Source organism: Microcaecilia unicolor, chromosome 1 (assembly GCF_901765095.1).
Source record: "Microcaecilia unicolor chromosome 1, aMicUni1.1, whole genome shotgun sequence".
Classification (NCBI taxonomy): domain Eukaryota; kingdom Metazoa; phylum Chordata; class Amphibia; order Gymnophiona; family Siphonopidae; genus Microcaecilia; species Microcaecilia unicolor.
This window is the reverse complement of record NC_044031.1, coordinates 580,627,348-580,652,863: the sequence shown is the minus strand read 5'-3', so window position 1 is coordinate 580,652,863 and position 25,516 is coordinate 580,627,348. Positions and strand designations below refer to the sequence as shown.

At 48.8% G+C, this 25,516-nt stretch overlaps 1 protein-coding gene across 6 annotated transcripts in view; it reads right to left on the bottom strand.

The window, feature by feature from the left end:
• Positions 1 to 381: 381 nt before the first annotated feature.
• The window catches only part of WDYHV1 (WDYHV motif containing 1), a 90,847-nt gene continuing 65,712 nt past the window's right edge, over positions 382 to 25,516 (bottom strand). For all 6 annotated transcript variants that reach the window (XM_030218790.1, XM_030218775.1, XM_030218782.1 and 3 more), the window contains one exon: positions 382 to 700. In XM_030218790.1, the coding sequence (XP_030074650.1) occupies positions 576 to 700 (125 nt within the window). In that variant the 3' untranslated portion in view covers positions 382 to 575. The remainder of the gene's footprint in view (positions 701 to 25,516) is intronic.

The following is a 25,516-nucleotide window of genomic DNA, read 5'->3' as shown; positions in this document are numbered from 1 at the left end:
CAGGATTTGAGAAGCAGGGGGCTAACAGATATCTGCACCACCCTAAAGAGCTAGATTTATGAAACTGCATTAAAATACTTTATTACATTTTAAACCTGAATCAAAGTAGGCCCCAATAACAACAAAGTGACCAGAGTGGAATGACATACATTAATGCATCAATCTAGCTCTAAGCTTGAAACACATAGATCCACTTGAGAGGATATAAAGATATCTGCAATATACTGAAGCAGTCAACAGTTCCTGGACAGCTGTCCTTGACAACAGATCCTACTCCAAAAATGTATTGCACACCCAAAATGTAGTTATTGAATAACAAACTCACTAACATTAAAAAACAGAATGTTCAGTACCATAACCTTCTTGAGCTGTTCTATCATATGAGTTCAACAATTTTTTTTTATTGTTTACAATATTCCTGTTTGACATCTGTATTTATTTTTAGAAAAAAAAAACAACCCATGAGACAGCACCACTGCATACGTCTTAGGCTCTAAAACATTTATAAACATGGAATATCATGAATAAGTTATGTGGAAAGAAAACCAATGCCTGCTGAATGGTTCCATCTTTCTTTAATGAGAATGCTGGTGTGAGCTCAGTCTGCTGAAACGCTGTACGAAGTCAGGGAGTGAGTACACAGTGCCCCATCCTACCTCAGCATTCATACTGATAAAATCATCCAGGTTCATCTTCGAATCTATAAGAATGTCACAGAGAGTGTGAGTGAAAGGGGGCTCAAAGACTCCCCTATTAGCCTAATAGGTACTAGACATCTGTTAGCAGTTTCTGTCATACACAGCACAAGAAACTTATCAGGCACAAATTCTATGGTATCAAGGAGCACAGACTGAAACACACTTTCACTGTTGATAAAACTTTTGTGTAGCAAGTGTTCTTCGTGGACAGCAAGATACAAGTTCTCACAGTATGGGTGACATCATTGACGGAAACCATCAAAAGGCGACTACTCAAGCTTCAATAACAGAAACTTTTGAGAAGCCTCACCACACATGAGCATCATGTCGCACCTGCCACTATCACAAAAGACTAGCCAAGTCTAGTATTAAAGCTTAGAGAATACTACTACTCTTTGAAGTGGGTGGGTATATGAAGATCTGTATCCTGATGTCCACAGAACAAATGCTACAGTAGCAGTTTTCTCTGAGGTTAAGCAGGATATTAAGTCCTCACAGCCTGAGATGCCCCATCTACAGGCTACTTTCAACAGGACAAAGGGGAAGAAAAAGTTAAATCTAATATGTAATGCATTTGAGCAGACAGGCAACGCGTTTTTAGGTGGCAGCTGGAATTTTTCATTTTTTTTGGTGGTGGGGGGGGGGGGGGGGGGGGAGCCTAGAAATGAAGACAAATGGGCCTAGGGGGATAGTGTTGGATTCTGATCCCCAAAACTATTTGGGAGAATGGATTGGCCAAAACTGCCTTTCTAGACAGTAGTGAGGATGTGAATCTATAGACAGATGTCTATGTTGCAGCCTTGCAAATTTCCTCCATGGAGGCTGACCTCGTGTGGTCTACAGCCACAGCTCTGACATTATGAGCTGTACCACGACCCCCGAGTGAAGCCTGAGGTCTACTAGCCAACTGGATAGTGTGATAACAGCAACTCCTGCTTTAAGGTCAAAAGAAAAATATTGGGTGTACTTTAAGGCTTTAATCCACTCAAAGTAGGCAGCTAAGGCTCTCCTGCAATCCAATGTGCGTAATACACATTCACTTTTAAGAGCATGAGGCCTAGGGAAAAAGAGTGACAGAATGAGAGACCGATTAAGATGGAAATCAGACACTACATTAGGAAGGAAATTTGGATGAGTGTGCATAACTACCATGTTGTAAAGCGTAGTATAAGGTAAATCAGTTTCTACAGCCTAAAGCTCACTTGCTCTGTGTGCTAAGGTTACTGCCACCAAAAACAGCACCTTCCAGTCAGGTACTTTCGATCACAAGAAAAGGAGCTTTGGCACGGTTAACACAACACTTAGACCCCATGAGACTGCAGGACACTCAAGGAAGGCTACAATACATGCAAGCCCAGAATGATCAACCAACTAAAGGCCGTACAGAGAGAGACCTTCTACATCATGGTGATATGCATCAACTCCATTAAGGTGTACCTTAATGGAGTTGATTTCAAATCTGAATCAGAAAGATCAACAGGATTGTTCCAAAAACTAAAGGAGACAGAAGGATGATGTAAAAAAAAATGGATCCTTTAGTATGCTTGACATGGCACTATTGCCAAAACACGGTGCCGTGTTGAGTCTACTTCAATAAAGGACCCATTTTTTACATCATCTTTCTGTCTCCTTTGGTTTTTGGAAGAGTCCTGTTCATCTTGCTACTTCCTCCTGTATTGTTCTCCTCTTAGCAGATTCTGTTTCTCCACCTTGGTGGTCAATTCCTGCTGTTTCCCTTAAAATCTGAATCAGACAAATGTAGAAAGTATTCAAGCAATTTTTGTGCAAGACAGGAAAGGGATCTAGGGCCCCTTCCATCACACCAGATGGCAAACCTCTTCAATTTAAAACTAAGACTTTCTAGTGGAATCTCTCTTTGAAGAATAACTTGAGATACACTGTTAGGCAATTTCAGGGAAGCAGAAGTTAGCCCTTCAACATTCAAGTTGCGAGGGCAAAGGACCTGATGGAGTACAACTGAGCCTGCATGATCAGTGTTAACAGAATTCCTTAGGTTGATGGGTCTCCTTCTGGAAAGTCCTACAAGAGTACGGAACCATGCTAATCTCAGCCAAAAAAGTGGGCTATAAAAATCTGTTCCATGCCCCATTTCTGGTTGGTTAAATCACTTTGAATATGTAGATGTATGTTGGTGAAAAGCTTATGGGGATGGGAGCAAAACCCAATCATGGAAAGTATGAGTGGGATCTAATCCCTGCTCCCTCCAAATCTTTGTATTTATGCCCTTGTGGGTAACACTTGCAGAACTGACCACACATCTTCAGGTTTCTTCATATGGCAGGAGATATTCAGGAAAACATGATAGTCAGTTGCTAGTCACATCCCAGAGGTCAAAACCAATAAGGGCATATATCTTTGCTTGCAAAACTTTAAAATCATGAATTTCCTGCACATTCTAGAAAGGAGAAAAAACTCCAAAAGGACAAAAAAAAAAAAACCCCAAAAATTCCATACAAGCAAGAAGTACTGTGCACTTCTACCTAATTCCTAAAATGTAGCCTTTTGTGTAAGATTTTATTACATAGTAACATAGTAAGTGACAGAAGATAAAGACCTGAATGGTCCATCTAGTCTGCCCACCAGTCACATTCATTCTCAATTCAAGATTAAATCAACAATGAACAAGGTATTATATACTTGATCATGGTCTTTCTTTGTTGTTTCTGAGACATAGACTGTAGAAGTCCGCCTGGCTCTGTCCTTATGTTCCAATTACTGGAGATGCTGTCAAAGCTATCCGAATCTGTCTTGTCATTTGCAGGACACAAACCCTAAAAGTCTACCTGGCATTGTCCTCACATTCCAAATACTGGAGTTTCCGCTGATTCTCTCTACAGCCCACCCTAAACTGGATTGCTATATGTGGGACTCAGACCATACAAGCCAGACCAGCACCGGCCTTAGTTGATACAGCCAGAGTTGCCATCTACGCACCACTTGATATGTAAACATAAATGTAAGCCTATAAGATTTGGTTTTATACCATTCATTTTCTAATTAGAGATCTCTGTGTTCATCCCACACCATTTTGAATTCTACCAGGTTTTTTTCTCCACCCCTTCCCTTGGGAGGGCATTCTAGGCATCAACTACCCTCTCTGTGAAAAAGAATTTTCGGACACTACTCCTAAGTCTACCACCCCGCAACCTCAATTCACGTCCTCTGCTTTTAACATTTTCCCTTCTCTAGAAAATAATTGTTTCTACATTAATATCTTTCAAGTATTTAAACGTCTGTGTCCTATCTCCCTTGTCCCTTCTCTCATCTAGGGTATACATATTCAGGTCTTCCAGTCTCTTCTAATATATCTTTTGGCGCAATCCCCATATCATTTTTGTCACTTTCCTCTGGATGGTTTCAAGTCTTCTTACATCTTTAGAAAGATACAGCCTCCAAAATTCAACACAATACTCCAGACGGGGCCTCACCAACAACTTGTACAGGGGCATCAATATCTCCTTTCTTCTGCTTGTTACATCTCTTTATACAGCCTAGCATCCTTCTGGCTACTCAGATACTATCACCCCAAGGTCCCTCTCCCTGTTTGTGAACATCAGCCTCTCATTGCCTAACATATACGTCTCCCTTGGATTTCTACTCCCTAAGTGCATCACTCTGCACTTCTTTGCATTGAATTTTAATTGCCAAACATTAGACCATTCTTCTAACTTTTGAAGATCTTTTTTCATGTTTTCCACTCCCTGTGAGATGTCCACTCTGATACAAATCTTGGTATCATCTGCAAAAAAGCAAATCTTACCTTCTAACCCTTCGGCAATGTAGGTCACAAATATATTGAACAGAATCGGCCCAGCACCAATCCTCAAGGCACTCCACTACTCAACATTCCTTCCTCCAAGTGGATTCCATTAACCACCACCGTCTGGCATCTGTCAACCAGTTCCTAATCCAGTTCACCATGTTGGGTCCTAACTTCAGCCTGTCAAGTTTATTCAAGAGCCTCCTATGAGGAACTATGTCAAAGACTTTGCTGAAATCTAAGTAATCACAGCTAGCACATATGCTTGATCGAATTCTCTGGTCACCCAAAGAATTCAAATCAGATTCATTTGGCACAATTTACCTTCGGTAAAACCATGTTGTCACAGATCTCGCAACCTATTGGATTCCAGGAAATTCACTATCCTTTCCCTTCAGCATCGCTTCCATTACTTTTCCAATAACCAAAGTGAAGCTTACTGGCCTATATAAGTACATAAGTACATAAGTAGTGCCATACTGGGAAAGACCAAAGGTCCATCTAGCCCAGCATCCTGTCACCGACAGTGGCCAATCCAGGTCAAGGGCACCTGGCACGCTCCCCAAACGTAAAAACATTCCAGACAAGTTATACCTAAAAATGCGGAATTTTTCCAAGTCCATTTAATAGCGGTCTATGGACTTGTCCTTTAGGAATCTATCTAACCCCTTTTTAAACTCCGTCAAGCTAACCGCCCGTACCACGTTCTCCGGCAACGAATTCCAGAGTCTAATTACACGTTGGGTGAAGAAAAATTTTCTCTGATTCGTTTTAAATTTACCACACTGTAGCTTCAACTCATGCCCTCTAGTCCTAGTATTTTTGGATAGCGTGAACAGTCGCTTCACATCCACCCGATCCATTCCACTCATTATTTTATACACTTCTATCATATCTCCCCTCAGCCGTCTCTTCTCCAAGCTGAAAAGCCCTAGCCTTCTCAGCCTCTCTTCATAGGAAAGTCGTCCCATCCCCACTATCATTTTCGTCGCCCTTCGCTGTACCTTTTCCAATTCTACTATATCTTTTTTGAGATACGGAGACCAGTACTGAACACAATACTCCAGGTGCGGTCGCACCATGGAGCGATACAACGGCATTATAACATCCGCACACCTGGACTCCATACCCTTCCTAATAACACCCAACATTCTATTCGCTTTCCTAGCCGCAGCAGCACACTGAGCAGAAGGTTTCAGCGTATCATCGACGACGACACCCAGATCCCTTTCTTGATCCGTAACTCCTAACGCGGAACCTTGCAAGACGTAGCTATAATTCGGGTTCCTCTTACCCACATGCATCACTTTGCACTTGTCAACATTGAACTTCATCTGCCACTTGCACGCCCATTCTCCCAGTCTCGCAAGGTCCTCCTGTAATCGTTCACATTCCTCCTGCGACTTGACGACCCTGAATAATTTTGTGTCATCGGCGAATTTAATTACCTCACTAGTTATTCCCATCTCTAGGTCATTTATAAATACATTAAAAAGCAACGGACCCAGCACAGACCCCTGCGGGACCCCACTAACTACCCTCCTCCACTGAGAATACTGGCCACGCAATCCTACTCTCTGCTTCCTATCTTTCAACCAGTTCTTAATCCATAATAATACCCTACCTCCGATTCCATGACTCTGCAATTTCTTCAGGAGTCTTTCGTGCGGCACTTTGTCAAACGCCTTCTGAAAATCCAGATATACAATATCAACCGGCTCCCCATTGTCCACATGTTTGCTTACCCCCTCAAAAAAATGCATTAGATTGGTGAGGCAAGACTTCCCTTCACTAAATCCGTGCTGACTTTGTCTCATCAGTCCATGTTTTTGTATATGCTCTGCAATTTTATTCTTAATAATAGCCTCCACCATCTTGCCCGGCACCGACGTCAGACTCACCGGTCTATAATTTCCCGGATCTCCTCTGGAACCCTTCTTAAAAATCGGAGTAACATTGGCTACCCTCCAGTCTTCCGGTACTACACTCGATTTTAGGGACAGATTGCATATTTCTAACAGTAGCTCCGCAAGTTCATTTTTTAGTTCTATTAATACTCTGGGATGAATACCATCAGGTCCCGGTGATTTACTACTCTTCAGCTTGCTGAACTGACCCATTACATCCTCCAAGGTTACAGAGAATTTGTTTAGTTTCTCCGACTCCCCCGCTTCAAATATTCTTTCCGGCACCGGTGTCCCCCCCAAATCCTCCTCGGTGAAGACCGAAGCAAAGAATTCATTTAATTTCTCCGCTACGGCTTTGTCCTCCTTGATCGCCCCTTTAACACCATTTTCGTCCAGCGGCCCAACCGACTCTTTGGCCGGTTTCCTGCTTTTAATGTATCTAAAAAAATTTTTACTATGTATTTTTGCTTCCAACGCTAATTTCTTCTCAAAGTCCTTTTTTGCCCTCCTTATCTCCGCTTTGCATTTGGCTTGGCATTCCTTATGATCTATCCTGTTACTTTCAGTTGGTTCTCTTCTCCACTTTCTGAAGGATTGTTTTTTGGCTCTAATGATTTCCTTTATCTTACTGTTTAGCCACGCCGGCTGACGTTTAGTCTTTTTTCCCTTTTTTCTAATACGTGGAATATATTTGTCCTGAACCTCCAGGATGGTGTTTTTAAACAGCATCCACGCCTGATGCAAGTTTTTTACTCTGCGAGCTGCTCCTTTCAGTCTTTTTTTCACCATTTTTCTCATTTTGTCGTAATCACCTTTTCTATAGTTAAACGCTAGCGTACTTGATTTCCTAGTTTCACTTCCTTCAATGCCAATATCAAAACCGATCATATTATGATCACTGTTATCAAGCGGCCCTCGTATCGTTACCCCCTGCACTAGATCATGAGCACCACTAAGGACTAAGTCTAGTATTTTTCCTTCTCTTGTCGGCTCCTGAACTAGCTGTTCCATGAAGCTGTCCTTGATTTCATCAAGAAATCTTATGTCCCTTGCGTGTACAGATGTTACATTAACCCAGTCTATATGCGGGTAATTGAAATCCCCCATTATTATTGTGTTGCCCAGTTTGTTTGCGTCCCTGATTTCCTTTAACATTTCCGCATCCGTCTGTTCGTCCTGGCCAGGCGGACGGTAGTACACTCCTATCACTATCCTTTTCCCCTTTGCACATGGAATTTCAATCCACAGTGATTCCAAGGAGTGTTTTGTTTCCTGCAGAATTTTCAATCTATTTGATTCAAGGCTCTCGTTAATATACAATGCTACCCCTCCACCAATCCGATTCACCCTATCACTACGATATAATTTGTACCCCGGTATGACAGTGTCCCACTGGTTATCCTCCTTCCACCAGGTCTCAGAGATGCCTATTATATCTAATTTTTCATTTAGTGCAATATATTCCAACTCCCCCATCTTATTTCTTAGGCTCCTGGCATTCGCATATAGACATTTCAAACTATGTTTGTTGTTCCTAAGTACATCATGCTTAGTACTTGACAGTATTAATTGGCAATCTTTTGTCTGATTTTTATTGTTATTTAAAGATACCCGATCTACTACAATCTCTTTTGCAACCTCACTATCAGGATACTCTATCTTCCCTGTTATGGTGATATCTTTGAAAGATACCTTATCCCGAACCATGCTCTTTTGAGCGACTGTCGGCCTTCCCCCCATTTCTAGTTTAAAAGCTGCTCTATCTCCTTCTTAAACGCCGATGCCAGCAGCCTGGTCCCACTCTGGTTAAGATGGAGCCCATCCTTTCGGAATAGGCTCCCCCTTCCCCAGAATGTTGCCCAGTTCCTAACAAATCTAAAGCCCTCCTCCCTGCACCATCGTCTCATCCATGCATTGAGACTCTGGAGCTCTGCCTGTCTCTTGGGCCCTGCGCGTGGCACAGGTAGCATTTCAGAAAATGCTACCCTGGAGGATCTGGATTTCAGCTTTCTACCTAGAGCCTAAATTTTGCTTCCAGAACCTCTCTCCCACATTTTCCTATGTCATTAGTACCCACATGTACCAAGACAGCCGTCTCCTCCCCAGCACTATATAAAATCCTATCTAGGTGACGCGTGAGGTCCGCCACCTTCGCACCAGGCAGGCAAGTCACCAGGCGATCCTCACGTCCACCAGCCACCCAGCTATCTATATGCCTAATGATCGAATCACCCAGTACAACAGCTGTCCTAACCTTTCCCTCCCGGGCAACATTTGGAGATATATCCTCGGTGCGAAAGGATAATACATCCCCTGGTGGGCAGGTCCTGGCTACAGGAGTACTTCCTACTTCACCAGGGTGATGCTCTCCTTCTAGGAGACCTCCCTCCTCCAAGGTAGCACAGGGGCTACCTGACTGGAGGTGGGACTTCTCTACAACATCCCTGTAGGTCTCCTCTATGTACCTCTCTGTCTCCCTCAGCTCCATCAAGTCTGCTACTCTAGCCTCAAGAGAACGTACACGTAGGAGCTCTTTGCATCGGGCACACACATATGACACCTCACCAATTGGGAGATAATCATACATGTGACACTCAATGCAAAAGACTGGATAGCACCCCTCTCGCTGCTGGACTGCTGACTCCATCTTAGTGTTTTTTAGTTTTTCCGTAATTTAAAACTTGCTAAAGTATTAAGGATATCAGCCTATCACTAACTTACAGTTCCTCCTTTAAACCCCAATCTTCAAGTTCCGAAAGCACAAGCAAAATTTGTTCACTTACCAGAGAAATATCCTCTTCTCCCAGAACTTATTAGAAGGAAAGCTTTCGCGCGCCTAATGGCGCGCGGCACCTTGAGCAGAGGCCACGAGTGGATCGGAACGGACCTGGGAGTCACTCCGGCGAAGGCTTCTTCTCCGTCACCACTTTCGTGAAGAGGGACCACATCTGCTTTTCTCCAATCCAACAGAACCTCCCCCTTCTCCAAGAATTTATTAAACAAATATTTAAGAGGATCCGCCAAAACATAGGCGTAGTTTGACTGTTTCATTTGGGGGGGCAAAGGAAGGGGCGGGGCATATTAGCATATTCATTTGCATATATGTATATGCAAATTATGCTAATATGGAGGAAGGAAGGGAGCAAGAGCTGGCTTTTTTGGGAATAACCAGTGTTCGTTTGCCAATGGATAGCCACTGAATCAGAGAGGCAGCGGGTTTGGCGACAGGCAGTGGTGTGCTGGCAAATGTTTAACAACAGGCTCTCCCCCCAGTCCCCCTCTGCGCCCCCCCCCCCCCAAATTGCAGAGCTGGCTATAGCCGGGGAGAGAGCCTGGGGGGGGGGGGGTATAAATAAGTAAATATAAACTTTTAATGTTGAGCACCTGATTCTCAAAGTGAACATATTGTAAACACTATAATGAAAATAAAATGATTTTTTTCTACCTTTGTTGTCTGGTGACTGTTTTTCTGATCATGCTGGTGCAGTATCTGATTCTGCTGCTATCTGTCCTCTTAACTCCGTTTCCAGGGCTTCCTTTCCATTTATTTCTTTCTTCCTTTCTTCTTCATTTCTGGTCCTCAGCTTCTGCCTATTTTCTTCATCCATGTGCAGTTTTTCTCCTCTCTTCCTTTTCCCTCATCTCATCTCCTTCCTCACTCTTTCCTCCCCTCCATCCATGTCCAGCATTTCTTTTCTCTCCCCTGCCCTCCATCCACCCAGTCCAACAGTGACCCTCCTCTTCCCTGTCCCCATACCCAGTGGCCCTCCTTTCCCCTGCCCTCCATCCACTCAGTCCAGTAGTGACCCTCCTCTCCCCTGCCCCCATGCCCAGTGGCCCTCCTTTCCCCTGCCCTCCATCCACCCAGTCCAGCAGTGACCCTCCTCTCCCCTGCCCCCATGCCCAGTGGCCCTCCTTTCCCCTGCCCTCCATCCACTCAGTCCAGTAGTGACCCTCCTCTCCCCTGCCCCCATGCCCAGTGGCCCTCCTTTCCCCTGCCCTCCATCCACCCAGTCCAGCAGTGACCCTCCTCTCCCCTGCCCCCATGCCCAGTGGCCCTCCTTTCCCCTGTCCTCCATCCACCCAGTCCAGCAGTGACCCTCCTCTCCCCTGCCCCCATACCCAGTGGCCCTCTTTTCCCCTGCCCTCCATCCACTCAGTCCAGCAGTGACCCTCCTCTCCCCTGCCCCCATGCCCAGTGGCCCTCCTTTCCCCTGCTCTCCATCCACTCAGTCCAGCAGTGACCCTCCTCTCCCCTGCCCCCATACCCAGTGGCCCTCCTTTCCCCTGCCCTCCATCCACTTAGTCCAGCAGTGACCCTCCTCTCCCCTCCCCTCCCTTCATTCCGCCCTCTCCCCGTTCCTTCCCCCCCCCCCCCCCCGCGAGCCAGTTCTCCTCCCTCCCTCCGGATCCGTCCCTCACCAACGATCTTCGAATTTTTCACCTGCCCGGCCCGCTAGCGCTGACTCTCCACTGCCGGTTCACGCTTCAAAATGGCCGCCGAGACTTCTCGCGAGGCCGCCTCTGAAAGTCTCGGCGGCCATTTTTAAAGCGCGAACCAGCAGGGGAGAGAGCGCTAGCGGGCAGGCAAAGGATTCGAAGATCAGGTCGGTGAGGGACAGGATACGGAGGGAGGGAGGAGAGCCGGCTCACGGGGGGGGCCGGGGGGGGGGGGAGGAGAAGGAACGGGGAGAGGGTGGGGTGAAGGGAGAGCTGCCTGTTGCCGGCCCTGCGTTTGGGGGGGCATTGCCCCCCCTCGCCCCCCCCAGTCTACGCCCATGCCGCCAAAACCTCTCTGAGCTCCCTCAATATCCTGGGATGGATCCTGTCTAGTCCCACGACTTGGTCCACCTTTAAATTTTCAAGTTGTTCATAAACATTTTCTTCCATGAATGGTGCTATATCCACTCCATTCTCATATGTACCTTTGCCAGTCAATCGTGCTCCTTCTCTAGGATTTTTTTCTGTGAATACAGAAGCATTTGTTTAGCACGTTTGCTTTTTCCTCATCATTATCCACATAGCAGTTCACAGCATCTTTCAATCTCACGATTCCATTTTTTAGTCTTCCTCGTTTCACTAATATACCTGAAAAAAATTCTCGTTTGCCCTCCTTGCATTTCTAGCCATTTGTTATTCCGCTTGCACTTTCGTCAGATGTATCTCTCTCTTGGCTTCTTTCAATTTCATCCATTATTCCTCTGTGTTCCTCTTGAGTTTTTCTGTATTTCATGAATGCTAACTCTTTAGCCTTTATTTTCTCAGCCACTTGCTTAGAGAACCATATTGGATTCCCTTTTCTCTTGCTTTTATTTACTCTCCTTACATAAAGGTTTGTAGCCATATTTATAGCTCTTTTCAGCCTCGCCTAATGCCTTTCCACTTCTCATATATCCTCCAAGCCCATCAGTTATTTCTATAGGTATTTCCCCATTTTACTGAAGTCAGCATGTTTAAAACCCAGGACTGAGTTTTGAGTGGCTGCCCTCCCCTTTAGCTGTTGTATCAAACCAAACTGTTTGATGATCATTGCTGCCCAGGTGGGCACCCACTCGGAAATTAGACAGTTTCCCAACTTGTGAGCACCAGATCCAGTGTTGTTCTCTCTCTTGTAGGTTCTGTCACTATTTGTCTGAGCAGAGCATTTTGAAAGGCATCCACGATCTCTCTACTACTTTCCGATTCCGCAGATGGAACTTTCCAATCTGAATCCAGCAGGTTGCAATCTCCCAGCAACAGCACCTCTCTTTTCTTTCCCAACTTTTGGATATTGGTAACCAGACCTTTATCTAGTTCCTCCGATTGTGTTGGAGGTCTGTAGACAACACCCATGTGGACAGAGAGTCCATCATGTCTTTTCAAGGTGATCCATATCGCTTCTTCCTTTCCCCAGGCTCCTGGCATTTCTGTCACTGTGATATTATTTCTCACATACAGAGCTACTCCTCCACCTTTACAACCATCTCTATCCTTCCTAAATAGATTGTAGCCTAGTATGTTTGCATCCCATTCATGAGAATCAATTAACCATGTTTCCGTGATGGCAACAATGTCTAAATCTGCCTCTAACATCAGGGCTTGCAGATCGTGAACGCTGTTGCTTAGACTGTGAGCATTTGTGGTCATCACTTTCCAGCTACATTTCAGTGGCAGTCTCATCTTCTGTTTAGTTTTTTTTTTTTGTCTCACTTCCTGCTGTGTTGGTAAGAAGTGATTTGTTAAGATAGTAGTAAAGAAAGCAATGAAAACAACATCTTGACTTTAGCTGGGGGTGATCACTGGAAGTGACCTGCCTCCATATGCCACCCCACACCATCTAGTTTAAACGCCTAGAAACATATTGTCTGAATTTCTCACCAAAGATTTATTTTCCTGCCACAGTGAGATGCAGCCCATCGTTACAATATAGTCTTTTGTTTTTCCATGTATTGCCCCATCCTCCTATATATCTAAAAACTTCTTGAAGACACCAGGCTTTAAGCCACCTATTGAAATTCTTGGTATTTTGTAGAATATTTTTCCTGTTATGCCACTGCAGAAAATTTGGTCCTCAGGCAAATGATGTTCTATTTCAAAATTGCATAAGAAAAAAATGTCTTGCATGTCTTTCTTTCAAAGAAAGATCTGAATCAAGAAGAATCTTGGATTTTTAAATGTTTTATTATTATAACCATGTAATTGTAATACTTAAAACACAGATAAACTGGCAAGCTGATGTGTTCTTATAAATCAATAGTTCTCAAACTGGGGGTAAGGCTATACATTGCTCTGGGAATGAATGAAGAAAAAATTTTTGAAGGTTCTTTTTCTGTCTGTCACAGATGTTACTACTGCTACTAAATTTCCAAATTGCAACCAGGTATATACAGGACTGGACTGAAACAGAGATTCTCTGCTGTATGGAGCTTCCCATCTAATCAAAACACACATACATCCTACTAGAATCTTTTTTTTTTCCCCTCATGCATCATAGAGAAGTTGTCAAGATATAAAAGCAACCTCAAAAAGGTGAGTTTTTTTTAGTCTGAAATTAAAGATGCTGAAGTCAGAACAGTGACAGCCATGTAAAGGTTTTGCCTGCAGTTACCACAAAGGACAGACATAGTGCATGGGCAGCACATTGCAGGAGGTAGCAACCATCACAGGACTATTCATGCTGTCTGAAACAACATGCAATAAAGTACTGCCACAGTACCACATCCCACACACAAACACATACTGCCCCCCCCCCCCGTCTAACTTCCCCTGCAAGTCACAAGCCCCCTTACAATATCCCCTAGTCTGACCCTGCTCCCCCCCCCCAAATCACTTCCTGCCCCACCATCTTCACACAATCCAAGCCCCACCCCTGCCACAAAGTCCATCCCAGCTCTCCAAACAGCACTGGGACTTACCTGGTTGGGGGGGGGGGGGGGGGCGTTAATGTACAGTCATAGGGGAGGGAGCAGTCTGTCTGTTCCTACCTCCTCTAACGCTGTGTATCAGAATGACACCAATGACCCCTAGTGGTATCATTGCACTACTTCTGTTAAGGGCCAGCCTTCTAAATTTGCCCTTAAATGGAAGGGTGATCCCCTACACCACAGATAGGGGTCAACAGCATCATTTTGACACCCAGAGCCAGACAGGGCAGAGTGGAGCTGGACCGCCCTTGCCTCATTCTTCTGAACAACCAGGCATTATTTCCCCCCCCCCCCCCCCGGGGGGGGGGGAGGGGTTGCCTTTGCACCAAGGGTAGGGCTTCACCAAGGGCTTGAGCTCAGTGGGCAGGGCCTCAAGGACTGGATCAGATCAGATAAGGTGGGAAGTCTTGGGTTGAACGGGTGGGGGAAATCAGATGGGGGAACAACTGCCACTGTGGTTTTATGCTTAGTGAAGTTTGGGGCAGCTACACAAACTGCCACAGTTGGCCACTCCTCAACTCACATTAAGCAGCTACTGGTTTGTGTTTTTTTTTTACCATGCTGGCTGGTTTTAAACACAGGATAGTCGGCGTATGTCCAAGTAAAACTGCTTAGCGCAGTTAGTAAAAGGTCCCTGTTTCTTTGTGCTGTCTCCACAGTATCTCTCCTGTGCTTCCTTTCTAAACAAGGCATGTGGGGGCGAGGGGACAGGAGTTCCCAGAACCAGAACTAAAAAAGTACATGCTTACTGCATGTAACAATTGTAAACGATCACCCTTACCTTTACTTGCAGGACCTGTAGCTTATGCAGCTAGAATGATACCCTGTACTGGGCCACAAATAGTTCTCTTCCCCGGTTCCTGTTACTTTGGTAAATCCCAGTTCTCTATCAAAGTCATACAGACTTGGCTTGACAGCGTTGTTAACTGCTGGAGATGAAAGGTCTCCAGACTGATAAATGAAAAGTTGCTAAAATTGCATGTGTACCTACAGATATAAAACCTTAAACTATGCAAAAGAAAACCTTAAAAAATTAATACAAATCATAATTTTATGTGTACTTAATTTTTAAGAAATGATATACAGAAGACTAACTTCTTCAAATATCTTATTCTTCATTTAATTTTGCCAGTGTCTAAAGTTTGAGAAACACTGCTATAACAGTACCTTGAATTAATTTAGTATTACAAAGTGAACTTCCTCTCAAAATTGACTGAGCATGGATTTAACATTGCCTATTTAGCAATTATAAAGAGCCGGACTGTCCAACAGTTTTCAAAACCACATACTATTAAACCTGCAAAATTCCCCAATTACTCCATCCACTACTCCCAATCAAGAGGAAAGAGCCACATTGTGAAGAATTTACAAAAGATACCGATTTAATTCCAGCCTCGGCTCCCTAAGTATCACATTCCATCAAACAGGTGCCAAACAGAAAACATGAGAGACCTCCAATGTGCCCCCTGGACCTCCTTAACAGAAGAGACCACTAAAAAGCAATCCTCTGCAGATCTCAACACTTGACCAGTACAGTATTTCCTTTGACTACTAAGTAGTGGGCACTCCTCATAAGTATGGAAAGTTAGTACCAGCACTTTAAACATTACCTTGGCCTCCACAAAAAGCCAGTGTACTGATTGATTGTTACATTTGTACCCCGCACTTTCCCACTCATGATGGTCTCAATGCGGCTTACATGGGGCAATGGAGGGTTAAGTGACTTGCCCAGAGTCACAAGGAGCTGCCTGTGCTGGGAATCGAACTCAGTTCCCCAGGACCAAAGTCCACCACCCTAACCACTAGGCCACTCTTCCACTCACAGCAATCAAAGGGGTTGCTCTCCTGGCTTTACCCAGGATCACTCTTGCCACCATGTTCTGCAGTATAGTGAATGATACATACCTGTAGCAGGTGTTCTCCGAGGACAGCAGGCTGATTGTTCTCACAACTGGGTGACGTCCGCGGCAGCCCCCACCAACCGGAAAAAAGCTTCGCGGGCGGTCCGCACGCAGGGCACGCCCACCGCGCATGCGCGGCCGTCTTCCCGCTCGTGCGTGACCGTTCCCGCCAGTTGAATGCCAAGCAAGAAAACAACATGAAAACGCAACCAAAGGGGAGGAGGGAGGGTAGGTGAGAAAAATCAGCCTGCTGTCCTCGGAGAACACCTGCTACAGGTATGTATCATTCACTTTCTCCGAGGACAAGCAGGCTGCTTGTTCTCACGACTGGGGTATCCCTAGCTCTCAGGCTCACTCAAAACAAGAACCCAGGTCAATTGAACCTCGCAACGGCGAGGGTATAACAGAAATTGACCTACGAAGAACAACTAACTGAGAGTGCAGCCTGACCAGAATAAATTCGGGTCCTGGAGGGTGGAGTTGGATTTACACCCCAAACAGATTCTGCAGCACCGACTGCCCGAACCGACTGTCGCGTCGGGTATCCTGCTGGAGGCAGTAATGTGATGTGAATGTGTGGACAGATGACCACGTCGCAGCCTTGCAAATCTCTTCAATAGTGGCTGACTTCAAGTGGGCCACTGACGCTGCCATGGCTCTAACACTATGAGCCGTGACATGACCCTCAAGAGCCAGCCCAGCCTGGGCGTAAGTGAAGGAAATGCAATCTGCTAGCCAATTGGAGATGGTGCGTTTCCCCGACAGCGACCCCTAGCCTGTTAGGGTGGAAAGAAATAAACAATTGGGCGGACTGTCTGTGGGGCTGTGTCCGCTCCAAGTAGAAGGCCAATGCTCTCTTGCAGTCCAATGTGTGCAACTGACGTTCAGCAGGGCGGGTATGCGGCCTGGGGAAGAATGTTGGCAAGACAATTGACTGGTTAAGATGGAACTCCGACACCACCTTCGGCAGGAATTTTGGGTGGGTGCGGAGCACTACTCTGTTGTGATGAAATTTGGTATATGGAGCATGAGCTACTAGGGCTTGAAGCTCACTGACCCTACGAGCTGAAGTAACTGCCACCAAGAAAATGACCTTCCAGGTCAAATACTTCAGATGGCAGGTATTCAGTGGCTCAAAAGGAGGTTTCATCAGCTGGGTGAGGACGACGTTGAGATCCCATGACACTGTAGGAGGCTTGATAGGGGGCTTTGACAAAAGCAAGCCTCTCATGAATCGAACGACTAAAGGCTCTCCAGAGATGGCTTTACCTTCCACACGATAATGGTAAGCACTAATCGCACTAAGGTGATTCCTTACTGAGTTGGTCTTGAGGCCAGACTCCGATAAGTGCAGAAGGTATTCAAGCAGGTTCTGTGCAGGGCAAGAACAAGGTTCTAGGGCCTTGCTCTCACACCAAACGACAAACCTCCTCCACTTGAAAAAGTAACTCTTTTTAGTGGAATCCTTCCTAGAGGCAAGCAAGACACGGGAGACACCCTCAGACAGACCCAACGCAGTGAAGTCTACGCCCTCAACATCCAGGCTGTGAGAGCCAGGGACTGAAGGTTGGGGTGCAGCAACGCTCCGTCGTTCTGTGAGATGAGAGTCGGAAAACACTCCAATCTCCACGGTTCTTCTGAGGACAATTCCAGAAGAAGAGGGAACCAGATCTGACGGGGCCAAAAGGGCGCGATCAGAATCATGGTGCCGTGGTCTTGCTTGAGCTTCAGTAAGGTCTTCCCCACCAAAGGTATGGGAGGATAAGCATACAGGAGGCCGGTCCCCCAATGGAGGAGAAAGGCATCCGACGCCAGTCTGCCGTGTGCTCGAAGTCTGGAACAGAACAGAGGCAGCTTGTGGTTGGTCTGAGAGGCGAAAAGGTCCACCGAGGGGGTGCCCCACTCTCGGAAGATCTTGCGTACCACTCTGGAATGGAGCGACCACTCGTGCGGTTGCATGACTCTGCTCAGTCTGTCGGCCAGACTGTTGTTTACACCTGCCAGGTACGTGGCTTGAAGGAGCATGCCGAACTGGCAAGCCCAGCGCCACATGCCCATGGCTTCCTGACACAAGGGGCGAGATCCGGTGCCCCCCTGCTTGTTGGTGTAATACATTGCAACCTGATTGTCTGTCCGAATTTGGATAATTTGGCAGGACAGCCGATCTCTGAAAGCCTTCAGTGCGTTCCAGATCGCTCGGAGCTCCAGGAGGTTGATCTGCAGATCCTTTTCCTGGAGGGACCACAGACCCTGGGTGTGAAGCCCATCGACATGAGCTCCCCACCCCAGGCGAGATGCATCTGTCGTCAGCACTTTCGTGGGCTGCGGAATTTGGAATGGACGTCCCAGGGTCAAATTGGTCCGGATGGTCCACCAGAGCAGTGAAGTGCGGCAACTGGTGGAGAGGCGAATGACATCTTCTAGATTCCCGGTGGCCTGAAACCACTGGGAAGCTAGGGTCCATTGAGCAGATCTCATGTGAAGACGAGCCATGGGAGTCACATGAACTGTGGAGGCCATATGACCCAGAAGTCTCAACATCTGCCGAGCTGTGACCTGCTGAGACGCTCTGGTCTGCGAAGCGAGGGACAGGAGGTTGTTGGCCCTCGCTTCGGGAAGGAAGGCCTGAGCCGTCTGGGTATTCAGCAGAGCTCCTATGAATTCCAGAGACTGAGTTGGCTGGAGATGGGACTTTGGGTAATTTATCACAAACCCCAGCAGCTCCAGGAGTTGAGTAGTGCACTGCATGGACCGGAGGGCTCCTGCCTCCGAGGTGTTCTTGACCAGCCAATCGTCGAGATATGGGAACACGTGCACTCCCAGCTTGCGAAGGTATGCCGCTACCACCACGAGGCACTTTGTAAACACTCGTGGGGCAGAGGCGAGCCCAAAGGGCAGCACACAATACTGAAAGTGCCGTGCTCCCAGGCGGAATCTGAGATGCTGTCTGTGAGCTGGCAGTATCGGGATGTGAGTGTATGCATCCTTTAAATCCAGGGAACATAGCCAATCATTTTTCTGAATCATTGGCAGAAGGGTGCCCAAGGAAAGCATCCTGAACTTTTCTTTGACCAGGAATTTGTTCAGGCCTCTCAGGTCTAGGATGGGACGCATCCCCCCTGTTTTCTTTTCCACAAGGAAGTACCTGGAATAGAATCCCTGCCCTTCCTGCCCGGGTGGTACGGGCTCGACCGCATTGGCGCTGAGAAGGGCGGAGAGTTCCTCTGCAAGTACCTGCTTGTGATGGGAGCTGAAGGACTGAGCTCCCGGAGGACAATTTGGAGGCAGGGAGGCCAAATTCAGGGCGTATCCGCACCGCACTATTTGGAGAACCCACTGGTCGGAGGTTATGAGAGGCCACCTTTGGTGAAAAAATTTTAACCTCCCTCCGACCGGCAGATCGTCCGGTACGGACACTTTGAGGGTGGCTATGTTCCCGTGGATCCAGTCAAAAGCCCGTCCCCGGCTTTTGCTGTGGAGGCGCAGGGGGCTGCTTAGGCGCACGCTGTTGACGAGAACGAGCGCGCTGGGGCTGTCCCTGTGCCTGACGAGGCCTTCGGGCCGGCTGGGTGTACCTACGCCTTGCAAAGGAATAGGGCACAGCCTGCCGGGCCCGGGAAAAACGTCCACCAGCTGAGGTGAATGCTGAAGGCGCCCGGTGGGAGAGCTTGTCGAGGGCGGTTTCCCGCTGATGCAGTTGGTCCACCAGCTGCTCAACCTTCTCACCAAAAATGTTATCCCCCCGGCAAGGGACATCGGCCAATCTCTGCTGGGTGCGGTTGTCCAGGTCAGAGGCACGCAGCCATGAGAGCCTGCGCATCACTATACCTTGGGCCGCAGCACGAGACGCCACGTCACAGGTGTCATAGATACCCCTGGACAGGAACTTTCTGCACGCCTTCAGCTGCCTGACCACCTCCTGATAAGGCCTGGACTGCTCCGGCGGGAGCTTATCGACCAGGTCCGCCAGCTGCTTCACATTGTTCCGCATGTGGATGCTCGTATAGAGCTGGTATGACTGGATGCGGGTCACGAGCATGGAGGATTGGTAGGCCTTCCTCCCAAACGAGTCCAGAGTGCGAGACTCCCGCCCCGGGGGCGCCGAGGCGGTATCCCTCGAACTCCGTGCCCTCTTGAGAGCAGAATCCACGACCGCCGAGTCATGGGGCAATTGTGGCCGCATTAACTCTGGGTCTGAGTGGATCCTGTACTGGGACTCTGCTTTCTTGGGAATGGTGGGATTAGATAATGGTCGCATCCAGTTCCGAAGCAGTGTCTCCTTGAGGACATTGTGCAGCGGCACCGTGGTGGACTCTCTAGGTGGTGATGGATAGTCGAGGACCTCGAGCATCTCAGCCCTCGGCTCATCCACGGAGACCACGGGAAAGGGAATGCAAATAGACATATCCCGCACAAAGGAGGCAAAAGAGAGACTCTCAGGAGGGGAGAGCTTCCTCTCTGGTGAAGGCGTGGGGTCCGAGGGAAGACCCGCAGACTCCTCGGAGGAGAAATATCTGGGGTCCTCCTCTTCCCCCCACGAGGCCTCTTCCTCGGTATCGGACATAAGCTCATGTAGCTGAGTCCTGAACCAGGCCCGGCTCGACGTCGAGGCACCGAGACCTCGATGTCGTCGAGCGGTGGGCTCCCGCGTCGGCGGGGACGAAGCTCCCTCCATCGACGTTGACGAGGACTCCACCTGCGTGGCGGTCGAGACCGGCGCCGCAAGCGGCGGCGGCGTCGACAGCCTCGGCACCGGGCTAGAGCTCGCCGGCGCCGCAGTCATCGGCGCCGAGGGCGCAAGCACCCCCGGCGCCGGCACAGCCTGGCGCATCAGCCCTTCCAGGATCCCTGGAAGGATGGCTCGGAGGCACTCGTCTAGGCCCGCTGTCGGGAAAGACGTGGGGGCCGGTAGAGGCATCGGTGCCGGAAGCTGCTCAGGTCCAGGAGACTGCACCGAAGTGCTGGGACCCTGACGTGGCGGTACCTCCACCACCGAGGGGGACCTCTCCTCTCGACGCGGACGCTTCGGCGTCGACTCCTCTCCGGTACCGAGAGCCGGATGCGTCGAGGGCGACCGGTGGCGGCGCTTCTTTGTCTTCTTACGGTGCCCGTCACCGGCGCCAGGTGGTATGGAGGAGGAGGTCGATCCCCCTCGGTCCCGAGTCAGACAGGGTTCGGTCCCGAGGGCCACGGGCCGAAGGAGTGACCGGGGCCGACTGCCCACGCGGTCTCTCACCTCTACCCTCACCAGAGGTCCGGAGGGCCGACGGGACCTGTTCTCCTGGGGTCGATGCCATCGATGCCGATTTTTCGGGCATCGATACCGGTACCGAAGGACCGGGCGTCGATACCGATGCCGTCGAAGTCGACGTCGAGGGGCCGGCGCAAGTTCCAAAAAGACGGTCCCGCAGAACTTGCCTCGCAACCTGAGTCCGTTTCCGGAGACCGAGACACAGAGAACAAGACTTGAGATTGTACTCCGGCCCGAGGCACTGGAGGGACCAAGCGTGGGTGTCGGTCTGCGAGATCGGCCGGCCGCACCGACCACACTTCTTAAATCCACTCGGGACCTTCGAGGACATCGACGGAAAAATCGCGTCGGCGAAGTTAAAGTCGTCGATGGTGGCGGAAATCACACCTCGAAAAACAAATCGATCGGGCGGCCACAAGGCCGCAACGCGACGCCCTCGCTAGAAAACGAGGGAAAAAGGAGCGCGTGCTCTCTTTTTTTTTTTTTTTTTGAAAAACTAAATAGGAGCGCGCGGCAACAATAAACGAAACAAAATAAACGAAATCGCGTAAACGCGACGGTCTTTCCGGGGCTGCGAAGGGAGAGTGGCGACGGCACGACTCTCCTCAGGCGCGGAAAGGAAAAGACTGGCGGGAACGGTCACGCACGAGCGGGAAGACGGCCGCGCATGCGCGGTGGGCGTGCCCTGCGTGCGGACCGCCCGCGAAGCTTTTTTCCGGTTGGTGGGGGCTGCCGCGGACGTCACCCAGTCGTGAGAACAAGCAGCCTGCTTGTCCTCGGAGAATTGAAGTTTCTTTAAAAGTTTATCCAGTACTTGGTTCTATCAATAACCCTCATGGGATACAACTAGCACCTGAGTCACCACATGCAAAGCTATTACACTGACTTAAGGCCCCTTATGAGCTTCAATTTACTGTACAACCAAGCATCACACCCAAAACATATCCCTCTAAACCAAAATCCACAGCAAACTATAATCCTTGGGACTTAACCTTTTCTCCAGGAATGTAATTTGACCCTACAATGTTTAATAACACACTGTTAATTTCTTTCCCTGAATTCACCTGCAGCACTTCTGTTTTCATGCTATTCAATTTCAGTCCATTCTACCAGTGGCGTAGCAAGGGCAGGGCGGTGGGGGCGGTCCGCCCCGGGTGTCAGCGGGTGTGGAGGGTGCTCCGCTCCCGCTGCTCCCAGCCTCCCACCCTACCTTTAAAAAAAAATTTGTGAAGCATCGTTGCAGGCAGCGCCTCACGTCTGCCCTGCTTGTAAAAGAAGTAAATCTCTTCTCTGCCTCGTCGTGTCTCACTGTGTCCCACCCTCCTCTGAGATAACTCTCGGATGGGAGAACGGGACTGGGGTGGGGTGTTGTGGGGGTTCTCAGATGGAGAGAGGAAGGAGTTTTCAGATGGGAGAAGGGGACTGGGGTGGGGGGGTTCTCAGATGTGAGAGGAGAGGGGTGTTGTGGGGGTTCTCAGATGGAGAGGGGAAGGAGTTTTCAGATGGGAGAAGGGGACTGGGGTGGGGGGGTTCTCAGATGTGAGAGGAGAGGGGTGTTGTGGGGGTTCTCAGATGGGAGAAGGACTGGAGTGGGGAGGGGTGTTGTGGGGGTTCTCAGATGGAGAGGGGAAGGGGTTTTCAGATGGGAGAAGGGGACTGGGGTGGGGAGGAGGTTTTCAGATGGGAGAGGAGGGGGTTCTCAGATGGGAGAAGGACTGGAGTGGGGAGGGGGTTCTCAGATGGGAGAAGGGGGTGGGGGCTGAGAAGGGATCATGAGGGAAAATGGGGCATGCCTGGGTCAGGTGGGAGAATGGGTCGGGCTGAAAGGGGGGCCCTAATGCAAGGCATGTGGATGAAGGGGGCTGGAACTGGGGGCTGGAAAGGAGGGTAGGTGGGATAAGGGGGCTAGTACTGGGACTGGGGGCTGAAGCTCGGGACTGGTGAGAGAAAAGGGCTGGGGTTGAAACTGGGGGCTGAAAAGGGGACAGGGAGAAGTGGCTGGGGGCTGAAAAAAAGGGGCAGAGAGAGGGGACAGATCCTGGATGGAAGGGAGAGTGACAGGGAGGGCAGACCCTGGATGGATGGGAGAGGGAGGGCAAATGGTGGATTGAAGGGGCAGAGAGAAAGGGCAGACAGTGGATGGAAGGGATAGAGAGAAAGGGCAGACAGTGGATGGAAGGGATAGAGAGAAAGGGCAGACAGTGGATGGGAGAGAGAGAGAGGGCAGACAGGCAGATGGAAGGGGCAGGGAGAGAGGGCAGATGTAGATGGAAGGTGCAGGGAGAGAGGGCAGATGTAGATGGAAGGAGCAGGGAGAGAGGGCAGATGTAGATGGAAGGGGCAGGGAGAGAGGGCAGATGTAGATGGAAGGGGCAGGGAGAGAGGGCAGATGTAGATGGAAGGGGCAGGGAGAGAGGGCAGACACTGGATGGCAGAAAGAGAACAAAGACAGATGCTGGATGGAAGGAAGACAGTGAAAAGAAGATGAGGAAAGCAGAAACCACAGACATCAAACTGTAAATAAAATATATATTTTTAATTTTGTTGCTTTAGGATAAAGTAGTATTGTAGCTGTGTTAATAAATGTTTATAATAGAACATGTAAACAAGGTAATCTTTTTACTGGACTAATTTTAATACATTTTGGCTAATTTTCGGAGAACAAAACCCCCTTCCTCAGGTCAGGATAGGATACTGTAACAGCACTATACTGTATTGACCTGAGGAAGGAGGTTTTGGCCTCTGAAAGCTAAATGTATTAGTCCAATAAAATGGTATTATTTTATTTTCTATATTTGTTTTATTTCTATTTGTTAATTTGTAAAGTGGTGATTGGTACTTAGGTTTTTTTTCAAATTTACATCTGCTGTCTTTATATTTTGCACAGTACTAGGGGACATTTTCTGTTTCTGTGATGTTGCATTGTATGCAGAGTCTGGCATCTTGGGGGTTCAGTTTAATTTTTGTCTAAATAGAAAGTTTATTACTTCTTATTCTAATGTGGATTAGGGTGTATCTGTGTTTGTGAAAAAGACATGGCTTTCAGTTGGCAATGACTGTGCAAGATCGACGATATGTATTATTCTGCCTGGTTTCATTTTACAATAGGTGAATTGATGTTCTAATGCTCACGGTAGTGTTTAAAATGCTTTCCTTTTCTTTGTGTGACTCGTAGAAATTACTGCTTATGGTATGCTAGAATTGCTCTATAGGTCCTGAGTGTTTTGATTTCTCGGCATGTCTAGTACTAGATTTTGGAGGGGGGGGGGGGGGGTGTTAAAAAATGACCGGCCCCGGGTGTCAACTACCCTAGCTACGCCACTGCATTCTACCGAGCCAATCAAATACCATCTCCAAGCACTGATTCACCTTCCACAATACCTGCTCCCTATCTCCTTCTAGGGGGGAATCGCAGACTGTGCATAAATATGGCATTTGAAACCAAAGCTCCTAACCAATGCTCTTAGGCCCTCATGATCAAAAGCCCTGCGCTGTTTCAAATAGCGCCCTAAAAATAGCGCCGGGACAGCTCAGGGCTTTTCTGCATCGATGATCAAAGATAATGCATGCAAATCTAAGCAGCGCTATTATCTTTGATTATCATGTTGAAGTGCGGGAGAATTGCGCCTGAGCATGCGCTCAGCACAATCCTCCCGCACTTGTTTGACAGGTCTGGGCTGTCAAAAGCCCAAACCTGTCAAACAGTTGTCTCCAGCCCCCCCCTCCTCAAACCCCCAGAAAACGTTGAGGCCGCCGCCGGCCAAACCCTCTCCCACCCTCCCATCCAGCGACGGGGGGGTGGGCGGGCTGGAGGTCCCCCGACGATCCGATCTCCTCCATGCCCAGGGAGGGCTGGAGATCCGGTGGGTCTCCAGCCCCCTCCCCGAACCCCCATAAACCGTGGTGGCCGCCTCCGGCCAAAAGCTAACACACCCTGCCATCGACAGGGGGGGGGGGGGGCTGGAGGACCGGTGGACCCCAACATGGTCCCTTACATGGTCTGTAGCCCCGCCCAGTGCATCCCAGGATGCACTGGGCGGGGCTGGGCGCCGCCATTTTTCAGCGGCGTCGACAGGAAGAGGAGGGAGGCAGGCAGGCTGCGTCCCTCCTCCAACAAAAGGTAGGGGGGCAGCCGGGAGGGACGGAGGGCGACCACGGACCACAGGGATTGACAATGCAGAACGCTGGGGGGGGGGAGGAGTTGGGGTCCACCGGACCTCCAGCCCCCCCCCCCATCGATGGCAGGGTGTGTTAGCTTTTGGCCGGAGGCGGCCACCACGGTTTATGGGGGTTCGGGGAGGGGGCTGGAGACCCACCGGATCTCCAGCCCTCCCTGGGCATGGAGGGGGTGGGATCGTCGGGGGGACCGGAGGTCCACCAGACCTCCACTCCCCCGTTTGCGTTTGCCTTGGGGGGGGGGGGGGAACGGGGGCCTGCCAGCATGCAACTGCATGCTGGACAGGGCTCACCATTCCTCCCCAATGATCCACAAAGTCTAACGCCAGCTCAGAGCTGGCGTTGATTTTGCCGCGGCCAGTGACCCAATCTTTGGCGCGCTGGACGCTGATCATTGGG